Raw genomic sequence first — 23,371 nt, 5'->3', positions numbered from 1 at the left:
TCCACCATGGATTATTGATTTTTGACCTCTGCAGTTTTGTCTTGCAGCTGCAGAGGTTTAGTTCAGGCCGGTGGGTTCTGAACTTCGCTGGAGGGAGTTGATCTCTGTAGTAATTTAGGGCTAGCAAACAATACAGAGCCATAATTTAGCATTGCATTCATAGCTTTGGGAGCCTCTCAGCTAACATAGCATGTGTATGCTAACTGCTAACTATAATGTGGAAACAAAGCATGTAGAAATCCAGCATCAGTGAGCAGATAATATGAATAACTTTCTGCGTCCCCTGAATCTGACTCAGATGACTCAAACATAGAAAGCTGCAACAAGCTCATTGTCACATGTGTTGGGGGCGGAGCCAGAAATATGTCAATCAAAATGTATTTGGCCACGCCCACACAGGCTTTAGAAGTAGTCCAAACATCAAAATGAGCTGTTTTGGATCTTTTTTCCTAAAAGTTATGAAGCTTTATTTCACTCAGATTTTTGTGGATGGATTTTTAATGAGACTCAACTTTGATATCATTTATGTGTTTTTGCTATTTAAGGCCAAATTAAGAAGATATAATAGTTTATACACTAATCAAATAGGAGCTTTTTACTACAGGGTTTCTGGGATCATCGCACACATTAGCCTGTATCATAGCTTGGCCTCTATAAATGATGTCATCCAACATCTGCAGCTGTTGTTCTGTTGGTAAACCATTTATTCTTTTTGTGAGTTTTAAACTGAAGTTTAATTTGTGCCCTGCAGCGATATCGCACATCGAGAGGCTTTGCTGTTGGTATTTGTTGACTGGCAGAGCAGTAGTCACTGCAGAGTTAGGAAAGAGTGGGAAATTACACTTTACTGTTCTGGTTACACAGGTGGCAACTTGATAAGCATTTTTCATGCATGAGCAAAGATGATTGTCGACTAAACAGATGTGTTCACTAGAATTTACACTTTATAGTTTCAGCTTTGAACAGAACAGTCTTCTGTTTAGCAGGTGGATCGACTTTAAATTAAAGAGTGTGTAAAATTGCATGCAGTGAGTTGCAATTAATGAAAGGCTGACGTCCTCTTCCTGGTTTAGATGTAGGCCCAGGGTCAGTGTCAGTAACTGAAAGTCAAGATTATGCACGTATCGTTGGCCTAATGGTCTGCAGAAGTGAAATGTAAAGTTGTAATCTTATAAGAGCAGCTGTAGGATGAGACGTTTGGAGAATTTAATATTGTTTCTCCGTCTCTAAGAAATTCTCTCCGTCTCCTCTTCCCCTCTCTTCATCCTGGTGTGAGGTCGAGTCGAGAGTAAAGTCACTGCAGGGGGCAAAGTTTGTGAGACTTTTATAGCTCACAACAACACCTCGGCAAAACGGCCCTCATTGTTGTTTAGTTGTTTTGATTTTGAGTTTTGTGCACCAGCTGCGGTCCTGCTTGATCCTCATATTTCAATGATTCACTTGTTTTTCTGACTGGAGTTTAACCAGTGTTTCAAAGAATCCAACTAAAGCTTAGAGGCAGAGAAACGTTTGCATCAGGAGAAAGTAAAACAGAAGTGACAGGCGACAGTGCATCATTCTTTAGCCTCTGCCCAAACGTCTCCTGTGTCGATGAACACTGCTTAACTGTCAGCGACTCACACATCAGACCAACGGAGAAAAACACGCTTTAGTTGCATGTAAGCCAGGACTGTCCCACCCAGCCATCCATGCCTTCAGCAGTCATCTCTATTACTAGCACACACACACACACACAGACACACACAGACACACACACACACACACACACACACACACACACACACACACAGAGGATGATGGTGTGTGTTTGTGGGATTTTCCAGTAAAGCAAATTGGTTTTAATAAAAAGGAGAGACAGGTACATCCCTCCCCCCGTGGGGCTGCGCACAGCTGCTGTCTGCACTCATAACTTGGATGCATCTGTTTATTAACAGAAACTAGTCCTGTTCCAGATACCACAAATCATGACAGAAAACTTTCAAAGAAGCTTGTTCTATCATTTTATTGGCTTCGGTTTATTCTTAAAATATTGAGAAAGTAATGAAAGAATAATTAAATCTGTTTGTTCTTAGCAGTTCATATTAAGTGGTTGTAATTGTCAGGTTTTCTTGACTCACAAACAAAGTTCAGAGAATCTGCAGAAAATATTCACATGAATGCATTTTTGTATTCACTACTGTCTTTTTTTTAATTTCCTGCATTTCTTTGCAGGTTAATAATGAATGTGGTAATGTCATTAATTCATTATCACTTTTACACACCGTAAAATCCAGAATAAAAGTTGCCGTCCGTTTTTGGGGGTATCCGAGAGGGAAGAAGGTTTCCTTTAAATATTAATGAATAAAAACGTCAGTCTGTTGTGAAAGCCTTCTTACAGTGTTTTTCATACTGTGGTGCTTTTTATAGATGCACTTTAGTACGTCTAATAAATCACTTTTAAACTTACAGTGTGCTTCATTTTAGTTTATTATTACTCTGATGTTCTTTTCTATCATGCATCAGTCTTGTCACTTTTTTCTGCTGAAGCCCTTCTAAACTATGTTTTAATCGTTACTGTGCAAAAAGTTTATTCTTCTCGTTATTTCAGCTCCGTTCTGCTCACCAGAAGCAAAGCTGGATATATCTGCAAATAGGAAAACCGCTGGATTGTTGCTTTTCCTTGTAAAATACGACCTTGAAACTGTATTGTGTGAGGATAGATGGTCGCTGTCCATCACTGCTGGTTCTTATTATAAACTGGATTTGGCTCTAAATGTGGAAGTTTGTCCGTCAGTCCTTCTGCAGGTCGTCTCACCCGTAAACAAGCCGCTCTAAACCCGGGTTTTAAAAAAAGAAAAGGAACAACAGACAGAAAAGAGAAGAAAGATTTAATGTTTCCACAGACGTAAAGCCTCCCTGTAATCGATATCTGATGTGCATTTAAAAGTGTGTTCGGAGATATTAAAGGTTATTTTGACATCACATCTCTGATTATTTAAGCTGTCACTGTGTCCTCCTGCACAGTGAGCTCCAGTTGATCCACTAAATGTTTTCATTTGTGCAAACACACTCTTCCTCTTCAGGCCTCTGAGGTATTTGATATGTGACACCTGGGGGGGGGGAGGGATGTGTATGGTTTTCATTTATGCTGTTTCAAAAGAGCTGGTGACCCAGAGAACTAACTGTTTCTCTCCCCCTCTGCCTCCCCCCACAGTTCCGGAGATTTCTCTGTGATTCACCACTAGAGGTATGTATTTCCTTTGGCCTGTTGACAGTTTAATAAAATGTCTCTTTCATCCATATGTATTACCTGTAATGACTCACCCTCGACCACGAGAAGGTCGTTGCTGTCATGGCGATGATGATAATGATTTGAATAATGTCCTGTGTCAGTATTTAAATAAAACACACTTGAAGGGGATAAATGTACACTAGTTCCTCTCATCCTGCACATACCTACCACACCACCTTTGCTCTCTGTCTTTGAGAGCCCTGCAGCTGGATTGAGGGGGGGGTTAAGGGATTCAGGAAGGGAGTTTTTGTTTCATATTGGAGGGGTTTTAATTTCGCCCCGTCTGAGTGGAAGGGGGTGTTCAGGGAGGGAGACAGTGAAATGTGGTGTCCAGATTTTGTTGAGACTGTTGAGAAGGTCTTCAGATCAGTCCTTCCTCTGGCCTTCACAGAATGAAGCTGCTCTTCACTCTGTGCGCTGTGGGGCAGATTACAGATTATACAGATGGCTTCTGGCCTTAAGAAAAAACATATTATTATAAGTTTTAATGGCAGTTTAATTTGGTGCATTAATTTATTCAACCTTGCCGGTAATATATTCAGTGATTACATTTTTAATATATATGAAGTGCATATGAAGATGTTGATGGCACCTTGAAGAAGGTTCACAGTTAAGCTGTGGTCATCATAAACTATTAAACAATGGATGTAGCCACCATGACACCACCCAGTTTGATGGCTGCCTTTTTGAAGCCTTAAAGGGGGCGTAGTACGCTAATTTCAAACTTCATATTTCACTCTGTAATTCCTGTGGAGTAGCTTAGCATAATTTGCTGTTTAAAAAACGCCTCTAAGTTCAGTATTTTTGGCCTTTGCCATGTTGTTTTACTGGAGCCAGAAGTGAGCATATTTGGACGAGAGGGTAGAGCTTGAGAGGAGCGAGGGGTTAGCAAATGCTAAGTTATCAAAGCTAATCTATCTGTGCTTGTTGCTAAGTCATTAGCTGGCTTATAAACTGTTTCACACAGAATGAGATTCTATTTGTGGTGGTAGCTGACTGGAATGAGTGAATTAACTGAGGTGACACCTAGCAGACAGCTAGCAGCCACGCCCCTAATGCTGCATCACTGTAAGCCTTAATATAATGTAAACAGGTGAGCTGTATAAAGATTCTCCCCGTACAGTTGTCATGAAGAGAGAAATGAGCTATAGAGACCCAAACTGTTTTTTGTACCAGGCTGTAAACATGTTTATTTCTGCTGTAAAGTTTAACATGGGGCTCTATGGGGACTGACTCACTGCTGGAGACAGCCTCAAGTGGACACCAGAGGAACTGCAGGTGCTTCAGAATTGGCTTAATTTCTCAGCCCTTTAGGTTGCAGCTCAGTGGTCAATGATTGAGCTGTAGCTGCTCTTAGCAGGCTGCAGCCTTCAGAAACACCAGCAGACCTGTCGGGTCAGGACAATTACACCAGCAATTAGACCCAGGATGGGCACTTATAACTGCCACTTTAATAGGATTGAGGTCCAGGAGCACACACACAAACTGACTGACACAGAGACACACAAACACAGTGACTGTACCGCCTGTGGGCCCCCTCAGGTCCTTACTAATGAACATCATTAGTGTTTATAGGAAACAAGCTTTTATCACCTCGTCAAGGCTCGCAGCCAGGCACACTGAATTACACAGCTCTGCACACACACACACATACATGGCGTGGCACACACCATGCCTCATATCTCTCCTGCCTTCACTGTCCCTCCTCTGAGACAGATTCAGGGGACGTCTCCGTTCATTCGGCCTCCTCTCTCCCAGCTTGTTGTTATTTCTCTGATCTCCTCCTGCCTCCTCCTGTCTCCCTGTGAACGCTCTCCCTCTCAGAGTTATTATGCTCGGCTCTCTCACTGCCTCTGCGTGTTGGCCTCCATCTGTCTCCAATCAGAGAGCTATTAAAATACACACACACAGACACTCACCACATGGACCTACATACTGTGTGGTTCATCAGCTCACATGTAAGCCTGTGTTCATACTGATGTATGCAAACGGCAAACTACGACTACAAGTGCAGATAATTAGAAAGCAGGTTGTGTGACATGTTTGTTTGTTGCTCCATTTGAATATAATTGCAGATGATTCATGCTGAATGATTCGTGTGTGTGTCTGTGTGTGTCTGTGTCTGTGTGTGTCTGTGTGTGTCTGTGTGTGTCTGTGTGTGTCTGTGTGTGTCTGTGTGTGTCTGTGTGTGCGTGTGTGTGTGTGTGTGCGTGTGTGTGTGTGTTTTCAAAAACATTTACACACAGACAGACAGTGGAACATGTGTGCCGTCTGATAAACACTGGGACATCCAGCAGTCATGCAGGTGTTTGTCACTGCACTTGACCTCGGTGAGGTCTGAGTGGCATGTGCTGGAGAAACTGCGTTTTTTGGGCTGGGTGGAGTTGGTGCACTCTTTCTGTTTCTTCTTATTTTTCTTTACAGCCTCCTGATGTGTCTAACCGAGGGGCAAACACTCATTAACGGGGGTGTTGGCCAATTAGTCACTTCGTTTTTTACGGCTCACCCGTTTCTCTCGGCTCACCCTTCAGTTTCTCTTTGCCTCCTTTTCTCTGCCTGACAGGAAGAGAAGAGGCTTTTCTTTTATGTAAAGAAACAGATACACATCAGCAGGGAATGAACCAGCTGCACACATACCATAGTAATGAACACATGCCTCAGCTCTACGTCCCTTAGCGTTAGTCCCTTACTGTTGGTGAAGTTAATATTTATCCATACACACAGATATAAAAATAGAAATCAATACAGCGCAGGAAAAAGAGACGAAATAATTAGGAAGAAATTAAATACAGTCAAAAGAACTTTTTCAGATATAAGTTATGCTTCACCTGCAGGCTGCTTGCAGGACTCGCTCATATGATTGCTGTTGTTTCAGATGCACATTGTGGTTAAGAGTTTAAAATGTGTTAGCTACACATCTGGTGTTGGTCAGAGACAGAATGACCATAAGTGACTACAGTGGGTCTAACAATACAGTGCTGCAGATTCATACAGAGTCAAGGTTAAGCAGGAACAGTCATCCTTCATTGATTTGATTGGTGTTGCTGTTCATACTCTGAAGCGTAAACCCTGCAGTTCCTCTGGTGTCCACTTGCGGCTGTCTCCAGCAGTGAGTCAGTCCCCATAGAGCCCCATGTTAAACTTTACAGCAGAAATAAACATGTTTACAGCCTGGTACAAAAAACAGTTTGGGTCTCTATAGCTCATTTCTCTCTTCATGACAACTGTACGGGGAGAATCTTTATACAGCTCACCTGTTTACATTATATTAAGGCTTAAAGTGATGCAGCTTTAGGGGCGTGGCCTCTTTGAGTGACAGCTGGGAGCTGCTAGCTGTCTGCTAGGTGTCCCCTCAGCTAACTCAGTCACTGAACGTAACCTCTGGGCCGTGTTTGTGCTGTTGGAGGCTTTTGGAGATTTGTTCATGTAAATATCAGACAGATAATCTGTGTGTGCGCTTTATTGGACGAACAGACCGTCCAACACGTCTGGCTCACAGTTTTTAAACTTTTATTTATATGTTGGCACTAATCAGCAGCTATCTGTGTCTGTGCTCACCACACCTGGCTTGCCACCCTCTTGTCCAAATATGGTCACTTCTGGTGCCAGAAAACCAACATGGTGATTGTAAAATGTTTAACTCTTGGCTTCAGAAAGGCAGTCAACAAACCAATGGGTGACGTTCTAGTGGTAATGTTCATTATTATTTATATGCTCTATGCCCACCTGAGACCATCATTAGGCCTGATCAGGCTGGTACTTGGGTGGGATTTTCTGGAATAATTGAACTCAGCAGATGCAAACAAGTTTTAAGCAATAACAGACAAGTTTCAGGCAAAAGTAAAAGTCCCTCCAAATATTTTCCAAAGCAGGTTGAAACCAACATCAAGTAGACAACCCCACCACTTTCTTCGTGCACAGTGCTCTGATGTTTGTGTGTTCAGGCCATATGAGAGCGATTTGGGGCAGCAGAGGAAGCTCTGGGTGGTTTGAAGCGTTCCACAGACTGTTTAGATTGTTGTCACAGTGGCAAGGACAGGACCATTAAGCTGTCGTCTGAGGTGACGCACAGGTCAGTCAGACAATATCAGCCTTGAACACCGTACGAACTCATAAACACACGCAGACAGTCCTTACTTCTTATGCAGTGGCATACACGTTCATATCATCGTGCTAATGTGTTTATACTTGAGGTGGGGTAAGAAGAATCTCCATGGCTTGCACACACTGATCACCTCACACTCTTTCTTTTTACTTACAACTTTTAAAGATACAGAGGCCCTCCGACAAAGCCTCCAGTGTTTCAGAGGGAACGGGTGCCAAGAAATAACAGCCTGCTTATACAGACACAAACACACACACACACACACACACACACACACACACATGCACGCACACACACACTGCCACAGATAGTGTATTGCTTGCTCCAGATGTGGTGCCTGTCACCCTTCAACACCCCCAGCTCCAGATAACTGTCCGTTTTTCTTAACACGTCCCTCCTTCTTGCCTCCAGTCAGCTAATATGAAGTAAACCACATCATCTCTACCTCAGATCAGATGTCCTCTGATGTGCAGCAGCATTCAGACAGTTTAATCATCTCTACCCTCCCAAAAGTGATGGCCAAAGTAAACCCTTTCCAGGCTGTGAAACGTCCTCACAGTATAAAGTCAGACGGGTCCCTCTGAAGGACATTTCAAGTGCCTGTTTCTGTGCTAAGCTAACTGAAGCTAACCTCATATTTGGAGACTATTAAACTGAAATCATGTGACATTCAAACCAAAGAACAACACAGTGAAAATAATGAACATTAACTTTGCTCACATGTGTAAATAAGATCAGATAAGATGACGCTTTATTCGTCCCACGACGGGGAAATGTACAGCGTTACAGCAGCAAAGTGGATAGTGCGACATTACAACAAAGGGCACATAAAAATAAGTAAGTGAATCAGTTGGATGGGGAATGTCTTGCTGCTGCTCGTCGGCCATGTTGGCTGCTTCACTTTCATCCATGTGGCTCCGAGTTCTCCCTGTCGCTCAGACATCACGTTCACTAGACGCCTCTTCTCCACGCTCCAGTTTCCCTCTCTGTCATCATGGTAGCACAGAAAGATAAATAGACTCAGGTAGACTTGGTGTAATCGTGTTTAAGGGTCTGAGCTGGAGGGATATGACTTTATTTTTTCTACCACCTTCTGCTTAACAAAGTCTGACATGGATCTAAAGAGGAATGTGGCACAGTCGCCCCATAGCTGATGTTCAGCCCTGTGGAGTCACAGAGCTATAAGGTGTGTGTGTGTGTGTGTGCGCGCGCGCCTTGTTTCTATTTGGTCAGGTTTAATGTTATCAGAGTGCGGACCCAGTGGCGCGATGGATTAGCATGCTAGCTCTCTCAGTGTTGTGATAACTAGCAGCGTCTGTGCTACCTAACTGAGTCCAGATGAATGTTGGTGAAGGAGGAGGATCCTGTTACTAATGCAAACACACACACACACACACACACACACACACACACACACACACACACACACACACACACTAACCAACACCCAGGCTTAATATGACTTTTAACCTTTACCCCGAGCCTACAGTCTTAAGCCTCGGAGAGAAAAGCACTCAAGTGTCTTGATTGAAAAACTCAGCATGTGGATGTTCTGAGAAACGTGTCAAACACTGTTTTATTAATGGGACAGACCACAGCTAGTCAATCTATGGCCTGTGGGCCACATCTGGTCCTTTAAAGTCCTCAATCTGGCCCTTTAATCATTCATAACAAACTATAAATATGAACAGAAGTACTGAAGAATCTCTTCCAATCAGAGATGTTTCCTCCTAAGCTGTTTATGCAGCCAAACAGAGCTAACATCAGTTCATTCGTCACTACATTAACGGATTATTAGAAGCTAATTTAAAGCTATTTAGCCATTTAAACTAATTATTAGTTATGTTTGTTGTTGAGCACAGAAATAAATATGTAATTAAAAGCAGAGGGAGTTATGCAGAGTAAATAATTCCTCTTCTAACATTGACAGGGTGTTTACATGTCATCACTTTACAGGTCTGTCATGGAGTAAATTAAAGCGCCCGGCCCCTTTGCTCTTCTCTTTCTTTACATTTGGTCTTTCTAAAAGAGTAATTGAATATTCCTGCAGGCGGTCGTGCACCTACACTGACATTCTTTCATGCCACATGTAGAGAGCAGACGCAGACGTATAAGAGAGAGCTTGGCAACGCTCCACCACCGCCTGCTGAAATGGATTTTGCGCATGCAGGGTCCTTTATTAAAAAGTCCTCTCCTGGAGTGTTTCTGTGGCCAGACCATCCCCACCCCCGCACACACACACACACTCCCATACACACACACACACACACACACACCCACCTCCACCCTGCTGCTGCTCTCGCTCCACATTTGGGAGCCATTAGCAGGCTGAACTTGAGGCTACTGTACACCCCCACACTTAATGCGTGAGGCCTGGCAGGGAAAGCCTGCCGTGTAGCACACACTCATACAGGTGTGTGTGTGTGTGTGTGTGTGTGTGTGTGTGTGTGTGTGTGACAGACAAAATAGTCGTCCCACCACACTCTCAGTCCACTGTGATTCATATACCTCACATGCACACTGTATCACACACAGGAGGGCTAGTTTTGTTTTGACCGGTGACCACCTCCTCTCTGCCCCCCCAGGCTGAATACTCTCCAGATGGGCCCGAGGTCGGATACGGCTCCTTCCACCAGCAGTACTGGCTGGATGGACGCATCGTGGCGGTGGGGGTGATCGACATCCTGCCCACCTGTGTGTCCTCTGTGTACCTGTACTACCACCCAAACTTCGCCTCACTGTCTCTGGGCTCATACTCTGCTCTCAGGTGGGTTTCCAGGACTTAGATCAGCCTTATTCTCCCCTTTCTGTATTTTTAAAACCTTGTTTTGATCATGATGGTGGAGACAACTGGAAGCCCCTGTGGTAGCACAGCTTCAGGTGATATAGGTGGTCACCGGGGGCCCCATGTTCTGGGGGTTGAGCCTCAAATGTTTTGAATGCAGTCTTGAATATGATGTCAAAAGTAAACCCAGATAGACTTCACTACTAACCTTTCCCTGTGCCCTGCTCTCTTTCTCTCACTCCTTCCATCACACACTCGCACCGCACCAGTTACAGTGAGAGGAGATGGTAAACACATGTACTTATAAATAAATATTAATAAAGAGCCCAGAGTGCATAAAACAGTGTGACAGACAGGCCGCTGGTTGGCTCGATGGGTGGAGCAGCCTCCCCACAGTCCTTGACGCGGCTGCAGCTTCGACTCCCGTCCTCGGCCCTTCCATGCATGTCCTCCCCCCACTCTCTCCCCCCAACACTTCCTGTCTCTCTTCAGCTGTCCTATAAATAAAGGTGAAAACGGCTCCAAAAATTATCTTTCAAAGAAATGTAGCATCAAATTTAAGCTTGATTATGAAAAGAAAATTTCAGGGAGGATTTCAATGAGTGACCCCCAAAGAAGCCTCCAGATGTGCTCAAGTCTGAGTTTGATCTATTAAAAAATATCACATCAATAAAGTAGTTCTTACTGTGGCATGCCATAAATAAGAAATGATGCTATGTGGCAGAAAAACTGGTATTAAGTTTATTGTAAATGATCTCCGTGGTGCTGATAATGATCGTGGGGAAGGGGGGCAGCAAAGTGTGCTCATGCCCAGCTCATGCATGTGGTGTCAGTGCTCATCTTTCATTCTGTTGCTCTCTGTCTCTGCTGCATTCTGATCTGATTTCTATTAAATAAGGAATCTCCCCTTTCCCACAAAGCTTTAGCAGCATCCACGTTGTTTTCAGTTATTTCAGGACTTATCAAAGAGAGCACTTTCCCTCTCTCTCTTTGGTGACTCCCTTCTTTGTTCTCGCTTTTATTCTTCCTCCCTCCTAACTTGGCCTCCTCTTAACCTGCTCTCCCTCCTGACTCTTGATCTTTTCGGCTCCTCCCACATTTTATCTCTCCTTAGAACTGAATACTATGACTGCTGTAATACTGCAGGTCAGGAAAAATACCTCTTTCTCTGCTCTTGATTGGTTGAGGCAGTGCTCTGTTTGTGGTTCAGCTGACGACAGCTCTGTCTGCCAAGATGAAACAGGACACACACACACACACACACACACACACGTGCGTGCGCGCGGCACACATATCTGTTTCCTGTAAAATGTAACCCAATAAGGTGAGAAAGGCTTTTTAAAATATTTCTGCACACATGTGGGAGTCTGGGTGATCTCGGCTTCAAAGTTGGTGTGTTCAGGTGTTCGATGTAAGTTATGAGTGTCCTTCGTGTGTGTGTGTGTGTGTGTGTGTGTGTGTGTGTGTGTGTGTGTGTGTGGGTGTGTGTGTGTGTGTGTGTGTGTGTGTGTGTGTGTGTGTGTGTGTGTGTGTGGGTGTGGGTGTGGGTGTGGGTGTGGGTGTGGGTGTGTGTGTGTGTGTGTGTGTGTGATCCAGCGGTTAGGAGAGACAGGCCCTGCTCATAAAGAGGGAACACCCTGGTCATCAAACACACACAGCTCCTGATCACTTATTATTCTAAGAGTCTGACTCCAGCAGAAACACGGAGCGCTCAGTGAGGAGAGCCAGCAGGACTAAAATCCTCCCACACCAGAGTCCAGGTCTTTGATCGGGTCCGGACACTCCCTGGTCTGCTGACTCTGTCCGTAACTTACTGTGCAGATGCACGAACACACACAGTCTTTAAAACTTGTGCAAACATTAATTGTATTTATTGGTGTTCTTCTCTGCAGCCAGCCTGCTCGAGGGCTCTCCTTTAAGAAAACATTTAAACATCATGCAGGAAAGACGTGCACTTCGGATCGTTTTGCAGGTTACGCCTTGAAAAAGTATAAAAACAAGTACAGAACAGTTTGTATCTTCCTCTGTACATCAGAATTAACAAGCATTAATACACAAAAAGCACAACATCCGATCACAAGTGGTCACTGGAGACGCATTTTTAAAACCAGGTGTGAACAGGTGACCTTTAAATGCTCCTTGTGATCGGATCACTCAGGTGTGAGCGGGGCCTGTGTGTGATTCAGCAGTAGAAACAGGAGAGGGGGGTGTTGAGAAGTTTCTTGCAGGAGTGTGGCTCCCTCTGCTTCGGGCCTGAGGACAGGAGGAGGAGGAGGAGGAGGAGAAGAAAAGAGGCTCATAATGAGGAGCCTGAGGCGATGTGTGGAGGAAACACAGCTGGTGTCCAACATGGATCACTTTCTTTCGGGGATGTCCTGATGGTGTTGCCCGCTCCTGATATGATCCATGTCTTTAAATATTCTGTATTTACTGATGCAGCAAACTATGCAACATGTTTCTGATATACAGTATGTTATCTCGTTCATAATATAAATGCACGTTTAGCCCACAGTGATGAAAGTTAAAGTAACAGATTTTGAATAGCTGAAATATCTGCTTCTAAAGTAACTCTTTTTATTCCGTCTACATTGTGTCCCAAAGTGTTGTGTATCAATTTAATGGAAAATAGAGTTAAACCTGCAACAGCTGACAGGTGTTTCCCACCTGCAAAATGTAGGCGATGCAAAGCAACCTTTTTAAACCCAATCAGACTCTGCACAGGTGTCTCTGCACAGGAGTCTCTGCACAGGAGTCTCTGCACAGGTGTCTCTGCACAGGAGTCTCTGCACAGGAGTCTCTGCACAGGAGTCTCTGCACAGGTGTCTCTGCACAGGAGTCTCTGCACAGAAGTCTCTGCACAGGTGTCTCTGCACAGGAGTCTCTGCACAGGTGTCTCTGCACAGGTGTCTCTGCACAGGTGTCTCTGCACAGGAGTCTCTGCACAGAAGTCTCTGCACAGGAGTCTCTGCACAGGTGTCTCTGCACAGGTGTCTCTGCACAGGAGTCTCTGCTGCAGCTGGCTCTCACATTGTTACAAACTGCATGCTGTCTGAATCCTGCACATTGACTTGGTACTTCCTTATTTTAACAAGAACAACATTGAACACAAACTGTGTTAAATTCTCACATTCAGAATCTCTTCAGTGTCCTTCCCATCAGTGGCAGCTCACTCCACAGTTACATCTGGCTCATCAACTGTACTTGTAGTAATGAAATGTTTCCGTATGCATGCGAGGCCGCAGTAAGCACCTTGTGGTATGCACCATTATGGGCCTGTGTGTGTGTGTGTGTGTGTGTGTGTGTGTGTGTGTGTGTGTGTGTGTGTGTGTGTGTGTGTGTGTGTGTGTGTGTGTGTGTGTGTGTGTGTGTGTGTGTGTGTGTGTGTGTGTGTGTGTGTGTGTGTACATCAGTATGAGGAAGCTGTGCAGGAGCAGAGGGCTTGATAATTGGCTTGTGCTGGAGTGTCAGATGGCTGAAGAGGGGATAATGGTGGACTCAAGCTGCTGCCATGGGGGTGGAGGAGGGGGTGTGAAGGGGGGGGCACAGGGCTTTTTGTGAATGGGCCCCTCGCCTCTCTTGACCCCCCTCCCCCAATTCAAGCCTGCCGGGTGCTTTTGTGGAGAGGGGATGGGAACCCAGGAACCTGGCAGCAAGTGGGTGACCTTCCAGCACCTCGCTCTCTTCTCCGTCCCTTTCTCTTTCTTGACCCTCCTCTTTTATATTCTCCTCCTGCTCTCTCTCTCCCTGCCCCCCCCCTCTCTGGCTTGGCCTGCTTTGTCCCATGTCTTATTTTTCAGTGCATCCATTTTATTTTAAGGCCTCTTTCTCTCCCTCTTAAGTATTGGAAGAAAGGGAATTCTCCCCCTCCGTTTAAGCGGGTGAAACACAGAGGGTGGAAGGAAGAGAGAAACAAAGCGAGAGAAGAAAGCGGAGCTGGAATTTAGTTATGGAATAGTGAAGGAAACGGCAGAGAAAAAGGGGAAAATAGGCTTTTAGAAAAAGGATGCAATTAAGGAAGAAACTATTGGGAAAAATAAAGCAGCTCAGACATTTACTGTATTTGAAGAAGCTGTATAAATCTTCCAAGTTCTAAATCTTTATTTTACACGCTCTCTCCCTCTTTCTTCACCACCTTCTTTTCTGCTCGGGGCTCAAAGCGGACAGAGAGGAGGCAGTTGTTTTTGTGTAATGAAATGAGACCAAGAAAAGCTGCCTTTTTCAGAGGGGGTGTTTACTTCCTCGGCTCAGGCACGGCCTCTGTCAGAGCTCCTAGTAACTTTTTATTTGTCAGTGCCCTCCTTTATATGATGTTTATACTAACCTGTTAGAGAAATGCATTTGAAGTTAGTTTGTGTGAAACATTTAGACACATTTGTAGCTACTTTAATGTTTATTTATATATTCTAAATAAGTCTTTATAATGAAAATGCTGATCGGCTCTCTCGGGTCATTTGTATTCTGCACTGCATGCACTCTGAGACAAACAAACAACAATGAATTCATGGTTCATGTGATGCATTTAATGGAGACACATGTCACATGTCTTCTTTGCCAACATGTTTATGTACAATCTGAATTTTGTATCACTGCAGGGAAACATCTCAAACCAGAATCAGCTGGAAAAACTGAAAAGAAAGTGTTGCTGCTGTGAGCTGTAAGAAGCTGTCACACTGAAATGCTTTATACTGTGTGTGTGTGTGTGTGTGTGTGTGTGTGTGTGTGTGTGTGTGTGTGTGTGTGTGTGTGTGTGTGTGTGTGTGTGTGTGTGTGTGTGTGTGTGTGTCCTGCTGCAGGGAGATCGCGTTCACCAGGCAGCTGCAGAAACAGTCCCCCAAGCTGTCCTACTACTACCTGGGCTTCTACATCCACTCCTGCCCCAAGATGCGCTACAAGGTACACATGGTCTCACGTTCACGTGAACACACACACGTTTTTATTCTCCTTGAATATAACTGACTCTTCATATGAAGCTCGGACAAACAAACAAATAGACTTAAAGATTTAATTGTTCACGTCCGTTTATGAAGTTGAAATTCATTTTCACAGCACCGTTAGTTTGACATGTTATTTTACTCATGTCACATTTTAATGTTTCAGTTTGGCAAAGACCAAAGCAAATGATCCGAGTCAAACTTTCAAACTTTCAAACTTTTAAACTCAAACCTTTCATTTCCTGATTTTCCTCTTTGTTCTGCTATTTGTCATTTTTAAACTCACCAGTTTAAATATAATTCCAGCATGAAGCTCATCGATGCTGTTTCTGTGCTTCGTTTAGAATATTACACTTTAACTGTGAGCTTATGTTGCTCCCCAAAGAACAATAATGATATAAGACCAACATGTTAGTGTACCATCCCGTCTCGATGACACAGATGTTTCTGCTCAGTCTGTTTGTTGTTTCAAACTGAGCCTCACCTTCAGAATGTCGTCTCTCTGTACACGAGAGGTGCTCCAGGTATCTCTCCTGTCCTGTATCCTTATCACATGGTAGAGCATGGTGGAGATAATGCTGCAGTGTCAGTTCCTCCATCCATCCCCTCCTCCTGAACTGGTCCTCACCTCTCAGTCCAGTGACCACAGTAGTTCATTCCTATGATTACTTTTGCATCATGTACATTTCTATTTTCCTGTGAGGCTTAAAATGTCCCAGCTGCCTCTCATAAAGGAAGAGGAAGACATCCCCCCCTCACACACTCTCTTACCTTTGTTATTATAGCACATGCCTCCAACAAAGGCCTACCTGTGTGCTTTAGCTCTCTCTTCTCAACATGAATCCAGGCACCTGCCTACATGTTTCAAATGTTTAGAATTTGCTTTTTAAATTCATCCAGGTTAGCAAGTACACATTTTAGGAGGGAATGTTTGATGGGCCACATAAGGGTTAACAAAAGAAGCATTCACTTATAGAGAGATGTTCTGTAACTGTCTAAAGGTGGAGCAGGAGAGTCAAATCTCCTTTGTTGCTGTTAAGATAAAACAGGAGGAATCTTAAGTCCATTTTGGAGAGTGAATAACTGGAGACAGAGTGAGAGTGAGGTTCAGGCAGGAGGAGAGGACGAGGCTGCTCAAGACATTAAAGCTTGAGAGAAAGGTCACAGTGTTCATGCTCTGATATATGCATATTTTCACACATGTGCAGTGTGTGTACTGTGTGAAATCTATAGCGTATATGCACGCTCATGCACACCGGAGCCACCTCTCTCTAACATGCTCACAGTCTCCGCAAACACTTGAAGACGTACAGCTTCAGGAGGAGCTTTTCCAGAGCCATTAGTTTGGACCAGATTCACCATTCATCCCTTTATTCCCTCATTCACCCACTAATTCCTCTTCTTCTCCGTCATTTCATTCAGATGTTCCCAGAGAATTTTCTCGTCCTTCAGAGACTGATGTCTTGTTGGGGATTATGGCAGAGCGCCACATCTTTTTATCCTTTTACATCTTGTTTTGTGCGTCTTCCATTTTCTCGGTTCAGAACCGTGTGTGTGTGTGTGTGTGTGTGTGTGTGTGTGTGTGTGTGTGTGTGTGTGTGTGTGTGAGAGAGAGTGTTTGCTCTGTTTATGTATATGTGTGTGTGTGTGTGTGTGTGTGTGTGTGTTGAATCTTGATCACGCTGTTACCCCAGCACCAAACCCCCCCTGCAGTGGTATTTACCCCTCCAGCCCCCCATATCTGCTCTTGTGTGTTTGCCACTGCAGCGTCTTGTTCACAGCCTCCCCACTTCTTCCTATTTTACTCTGGGGGGGGAGGAACACAGAAGAAGGGTGAGAAGGTTGCCCAGTTCCCACCTTTGGAGCTCTCACACTCCCACAGAAACACACCCGCGCTCAAACACACCCTCAGCACATGCTCAGTGTCTCGCTGCATTGTGTGATTTGCATACGAGCCCCAGTAGTTCATTAATGCACAGACGTCCGGGGGGCTGTTCAGATGATGGGGAGCCCCTAAACTCTGCTGTTATTGTGTTGCAGGTTTAAAGTTTCTGGATCTCCGTCCTGCTGCTTTCCTCTTTAAGGACCCAAACAGCAGCACTTGAACCCTGCTGGACACCACTCAAACCCCTTTAACACCACTGCCTCTCTCTTTTTGGCCCACCTGCCCCCCTCCTTTCCCCTCGCCACCCCTTCAGGGAAACTTCTCTCCCATCATGTTCATATTAATAAATGTAAAATCCATTTCTGCTCCTCCATTTGGACCTCCTGTGCACACTGAGGTGCTGCTTTACGCCCAAAGCTTCTTTAATATTATTTGGAAACTTGGATTAATGTGAAAGTACCAACAGCGCCTCACAGAAGCTGTTACCCCCCTCGGACTTTTCCACATCTGACAGAGTTACAGCCCGCAGTGTAAACACACTTCTTTGGGCTTTTAGGACTTTTAATGAACAAACATAAGCGGTCCAAAAGCAGACATCTGTTGGATGCACAATTTTACCTCAAGGCAAAATGTTGCACCTGATTGAGCAACAGGCACAGAAACTTATTATATATATATATATATACATATATATTTTAATTTGTAAATAACTTTTAATGCCTTTAATATCCCCCCCCTCTTAAACTGATGGAGTACTCTGCACAGGTCCGTTACATGAAATCAAATCCATTTAAATTTGCAGTTTAACATGAAAAAAATGTGGGCGAATAATTATGAAAGGCACTTGATGATCAGTTTTAACAAGCTCACAAACAACAAACATTATTTCTGTTTTAATGCAACTGAATACCTGATACAGGTGTAAACAGCCGTCACACAACATTGAAAGAGATAAAAAGAAGACCTTCTGTTGACAATCTGAAAACACTAAATGTGCAACGTGAACCTTAATCTGCAGACCTGATGTATCTCTGTCAGTGTGGGCGTGGCCTGAGTTTCAGAGGAGGTAGGATGTCTTCATGCTGAGAGGAAACTGAAACATCTCAAACCCGTGTCCTCTCTGTGGAATTCACTCGATTGTTCGTACACGACTCTCGCTCCCCGAGGAGCGATGAGCTGCATTGTTTATGTAACTGACACCTGCAGCTCGATGAAAGGCTTTTATGGAGTCTGTATAAACTGTTCACAGACGTACAGGAGCGTTTTAAAAGTAGCAGTAAGTTACACTTTGTTAGGCTTCTACCTGAGCTGTTCTTTTGTCCGCCCTGCCCCCTCACATCCTCCTGCTGCAGGTGTGTTAAAGAGATGACTCTTATCAAAGTCTGTTTTTCTCCCGCTCTCATCTCTGCGAGGGGAGCAGCTCCATGTGTGATGTGTTTAAAGCGTCTGAGCAGTGCCAGAGCCTGGACATGGTCCTGCAGAGCCCCTTTAAGGGTCCTAGAAGACTTGGAGTCCAGCCAGGAGCAGGGGGCTGCCCGGCCAGTGTCAGACCCTGTCCTTTGTTCCTCAGGCTGGGACGGAGCGTCCCACTGAGCCGTGCTGGTTTGGCTGGTGGGTTCAGGCTTAGACGTGACATCCTGCCCCTGGCTCCTGTCCCCGGCCCCTCGGCCCTCCCTGCTCCTCTGATGTCGAGCTGAAGAGAGCAGAAGGTGAAGCTGTTGGAGGCTAAATGAGAGCAGAGGTCTTGGCCCTTCTGCCACTCTTCTTTTTCACATTGACTCTAATGTGAGGCTCAGAGTCATCTGAATTAACCGCTCCTGACTTAAGACAGAGTAACTGAGATGAGATAAATCCTCCGGCCTGACACGTCATCAGAGGAGGCAAGAGGCGCCGGTTTGGCTTAGTGGTTAAATCGGCGACCGTATACAGAGGCTACAGTCCTCGATGCGGCGGCCCCGGGGTCAACTCCCACCCTCGGCCCCCTGCCGCGCATCATCCCCCACTCTCCCTTCCCTTGTTTCCAACACGATCCACTGCTCTCTGTCAATAAAAGGCCAGAAAAATCATCTTTAAAATAAAAAAAGAGGAGGCGAGAGGACTCTCTGGTAAATGTACTGATGCAGCTCGTTTCCTGCAGTAACAGTGCTAAGTCCAGGCTCCGTGTCCTCACAGTATAAAGACTGCATGCATATTTTTGGGGGCTTTCCTAACAAAACAAAAAGCATGTCGCTGCATGCTCAATAACGTTCTGGCACCATCAGGACTTTATGCACTGGGCTTGTATCTGAGGCAGCTTTAATAATTTTCTTATAAATCATGTTTGTCTGTTACAACACGTTCGCCTCCCTCACCCCGAACACGTTTTTCTCACCATATTTTATTCCCTTGACCTTGAATAACTCAACATCCAGCCTCAGCAGCTCGCAAATTGTTCTCAGAGTTTCATTTGATACATTTCCACTTTTTATTTGGAACAGCAAGTAAAGATCTGTGCCGAGTGATTTTCCATTTCTTTGCACGAGTGTGTATACATGAGCACTTGTCTGTGTGGGTTATTTTTAAGGACTGAAGAAGCAGACTGATGATAACAAACCAGGCGGTTACCTGGTTTAACAGATCAGGAGACGCACGCACGCACACGTGCAGAATACAGAAAGAGTCGCCCGGTCTGTGAGGGAGTGAGAGAGTTACATGAAGTGGCTCTTACTCTTGTTATTATTGTTCACTGTGAAAGAATGTCTCGCTCTGAGCCCAGGAAACCATTACATTTTCCACACAGAGGCAGAAAGAAGGAGTGAGTGAAAGGAGGAGGAAGAGGGCAGATGGAGAGAAAGAAAGGAGTGACAAAATGTGAGCCAAACGAGAAAAGGAGGCGAGATGAAAAGGATTATTGGTTTCCCGGCGGTACTTCTCTGACTTTTAAAGAGCTGTTTGGTGGCAGCTGCACCTCCGCTCCCTTTCAGCCCGACTCCTCCTCGTCCACAAACAACAAACAGCGTCACAGAGCCGGTCACTCCAACAGCCAGCAGTTTCCACACGGACAGAGCTTTAGAAGTCAGTGGAGCTGAAATGAATCCATCCAGGTGTGTGTGTGTGTGTGTGTGTGTGTGTGTGTGTGTGTGTGTGTGTGTGTTCCTTTCTAAATGACATCATTTAGAATCAGTCCCTGCCTGTTATTCAAATGTAAACAAAATGGCCGCCACACAATCACCAGTGAAAAAAAGAACCTGCAAACAACCCGACAGTCAGACGTGGAATAACAACATTTATTATACACTTAACGTCGGTGGTGTTTCCTTTAGTGCTGTTTCAGAGGTGCAGCCCACTTCACAACAACTCTGAGGTACAAACTTCATTATTTACGTTTTACGCGACTTCTTCTTTGCTACTTTATATTAAATCATGTTACTTTACAATTGCACATAAAGCAAATGATCAACTTATTACACATGATGCATTTTTTACAGGTACAGCAAGTATCGTTTTTTATCACACAAATGTTCCAGATTTTTACCTGCCGTGTTCAAACATCGGCTCACCCGACTTCTTGCAGACATTTTGCTTGGAGGTTGGCAAGAAAAAAGTCGACGGTGGAAAATTCGACCGTTTGCGTTCACACATGCAGCCCACCTGAGATCGGTCGGGAAATCTTCAGGAGTGCATTGTGTGCCTCCAGCTCAGGCAAGAACATCAGGAAACACACACACACCTGCACACAGATGTGATTGTAAAGGTGGAAAGTTATCAATAAATATCCCCTCATAACTTTTCTTACTGATTTAATTTACTTCAAACCAAATAAATCCAGAACTTGAACTTGCTCGGTTACTCGGTTGGTTGGAGTGGGCGCTCCGTGTACAGGGGGCACTGATCGCAGGCTCGACTCCCGGTCTGCCGATCCATTTGACGCGTGTCATCCCCCACTCTCTGCTCCCCATGTTTCCTGTCTCTCTTCATCGGTCCTGTCTACAAAAGGCAAAAGAGCCAAATTAATAATAATAATATGAAAACCTGAGAAGCGACAAACAATACAGGAATCCTGCCTTAATTAATATAAGAGGACCTACAAACAAGCTAAGCTAATGTTAGCAGCAGCTCAGCTTGCAGCTCGTCTAAACGTCCTGTGTTTGCAAAGCATCAGAGAAACCGATCTGATCTGTTTTATTCTGTGTTGCTCTGATGTTACTTTCTGCTTGTTGTTCGCTGTCATCAGGTGATGCATGACCTGAGATCAGGTCTTCTTCTCTGCTCTAAAACACTAGTTTTAAAGCAGAGAAGAAGAATTCATTTCCAGGGAAGGTGGCTGATTTTATTCTGGTATCATAGATGCAAAAGCTCTTGAAGTGCCTCCTGTAACCATCAGTGAGTATTAATGTCATAAATCTGCCCTCAAACCGCCCTTCTCTGCAGGTACGCAGCTGCAGGTCCTGACATGCTAACAGGCTTTAGGCTGCAGGGATCAGGACTCTGCATGCATGTTGATCTCTCTCTCAAGGGCCCCATTCAGACAGTATGTCATGTGTATGTGTGTGACCTCCCATTCTGTGTGTCACTTGTTTCACATCTGTGCAGATGAAGAGTGACACTGAGCGAGTCTGAGGCATGTAGCGGTGGGAGTTTCCCACAGAGGGCCGTCCCTGCGTACGACACACAGATCTTTATGTTTGATTTGTTCGGTTTGTTCCTGGAGGCTTCGGTCTTCTGTGTTTTAGTTTTTCTGTTCTTGGTTATAAACTTTCTGGAGACTTTGCAGTGTTTTTGTGAAGTAGGTTCAGGGGTCACATGTCCCGCAGGTCCAGACACAGTACGTCCCTCCTTTTTTCTGTCCCTCGTTTTGTTTCTGTTCATCTCTCAGCGACTGTTTTGAGAAAGCAGCCACCATGCTGGTCAGGATGAGAGATTGATAGAGATGGAAAAGATCGGACTGAACAAACTGTCAGCAGATTTCATTCACAGATAAAACTCAGCAGAACGTTCTAGCTTAGTTTTTTTCAGCAGTAAGGCTCTAATTTCTCTGATTGTCATGTCTGCACGCTGAGATGCACAGAGCACGACGGCTCACATGGAGGTAGTGTAAAGTTACTGTAGTGAGTGCAGAGTTCCATGTTAACACTGAAGGTCTTTCTCATGTCATAGCTCTGTTCTTTTTCTTCTTCTTTAGATGAAGCAATATTAAGCTGATTTGTAGAAGGTATTTTTCTACTATGCCAGCACCATTACCTCCCAACAGTCCTCATGTTACAAACCCTCTGCCCATCAAAATAAGATCAAACCCAGAGGCCCGTTTCAGCCTCTCTGTGAGATTTATAAGCCAAAGCAAACCTCCTTCTTCTGCCTCCAGCGCTCCCCTTCCCCCCTTTCTGACAGAAAGCGTTCTCGACAGGAGACCACCAACAGTGCACCTCTCAGCAGAAACATTTGTTTAAAGTTTTTCATAATTTCTCTCCTCTTTTGTGCCCCATCATCTCTTTTTTTCACCTGGTGTCCTGCCACGGTTGTGTTTTTAACAAATCATTAACAGACTACAGCCTGGCACCCCCTAGGAGGAGCGCTGACAGGGTGAGGGTCTGAGGGGGCAGAGGTCAGGAGGTCAGGTCAGACGATTCAGTCTCACTGTGTGTGCAGATATGGAGGTGGGGGTGTGTGCATGTGGCAGGAGGGTAGGAGCGATGGGAAGGTGTGAAGGTCACGAGGTGAAAATGAGAGTTTGTGATGGTGTCATGCTGAGCAGATCCAGAGCCCTCTAGCTGCCAGCCGGAGGTGTTTGTCTTCCCATTAACTTCACCTCTATTTATTTTCTAAACCTGCTGCAGCTGCGCCGCGTTGTCTGAAACGCCTGCTTTCTTTTTGAGGCAAAGCATTCAGATCTGTGATCGGCTGAAGTGTAGAAGTACCCACGTGCTTTACTCCAGCAGACGTACAACAACCTGGTTAGAGTATCCGTCCTGCTGTCAGTCATGTCCTGCAGTAACAGTGCAGTGTCCAGGCTCTGAAACGTCCTCACAGTATAAAGTATAAAGTGTCGGGGCGCTGGTCTAGCTGGTTAAAGCGTGCACACCATGTATAGAGGCACAACCCTCATCGCAGGGGCCCCGGGTTCAACGGCCCTATGTAGGAGGAAAGAAAAGCAAATACTCAGGTAAAGGGCAGGTACCTGAAACTCTACTGAAGTGCAGGAGTGAAGTATTTGTTCTTTGTTACTGCCTAACTCAGAACAAGCACACCTCATAAGTGCAGTTAGACGTTTATCTGTGTGGGTGGAGGACTCTGGGTTCGGCTGTAGAGGTCTGAGGTTTTAACACAGAGATTAGGCTGTGCAGCTCTGACTGCGAGGCACTGATCTGTGGTCGGTGTCAGACAGGCGTAGCAGCTCGCTGCCCGTAAAGACCAGAGG

The 23,371-nt window shown here is 44.9% G+C and overlaps 1 protein-coding gene across 2 annotated transcripts in view; it reads left to right on the top strand.

Moving 5' to 3' along the window:
- LOC138588474 (arginyl-tRNA--protein transferase 1) overlaps window positions 1-23,371 on the top strand; it is a 54,936-nt gene that overhangs the window by 18,127 nt on the left and 13,438 nt on the right. For both annotated transcript variants that reach the window (XM_069658619.1, XM_069658618.1), the window contains exons 8-10: window positions 3,194-3,226; window positions 9,962-10,143; window positions 14,955-15,054. In XM_069658619.1, coding sequence (XP_069514720.1) covers window positions 3,194-3,226; window positions 9,962-10,143; window positions 14,955-15,054 — 315 coding nt within the window. The remainder of the gene's footprint in view (window positions 1-3,193; window positions 3,227-9,961; window positions 10,144-14,954; window positions 15,055-23,371) is intronic.

Source organism: Semicossyphus pulcher, unplaced genomic scaffold, assembly GCF_022749685.1.
Source record: "Semicossyphus pulcher isolate SPU_LCO1_2020_fin unplaced genomic scaffold, fSemPul1.0.p SCAF_12, whole genome shotgun sequence".
Taxonomy (NCBI): Eukaryota; Metazoa; Chordata; class Actinopteri; order Labriformes; family Labridae; genus Semicossyphus; species Semicossyphus pulcher.
This window is presented reverse-complemented; position numbering and strand designations above follow the sequence as displayed.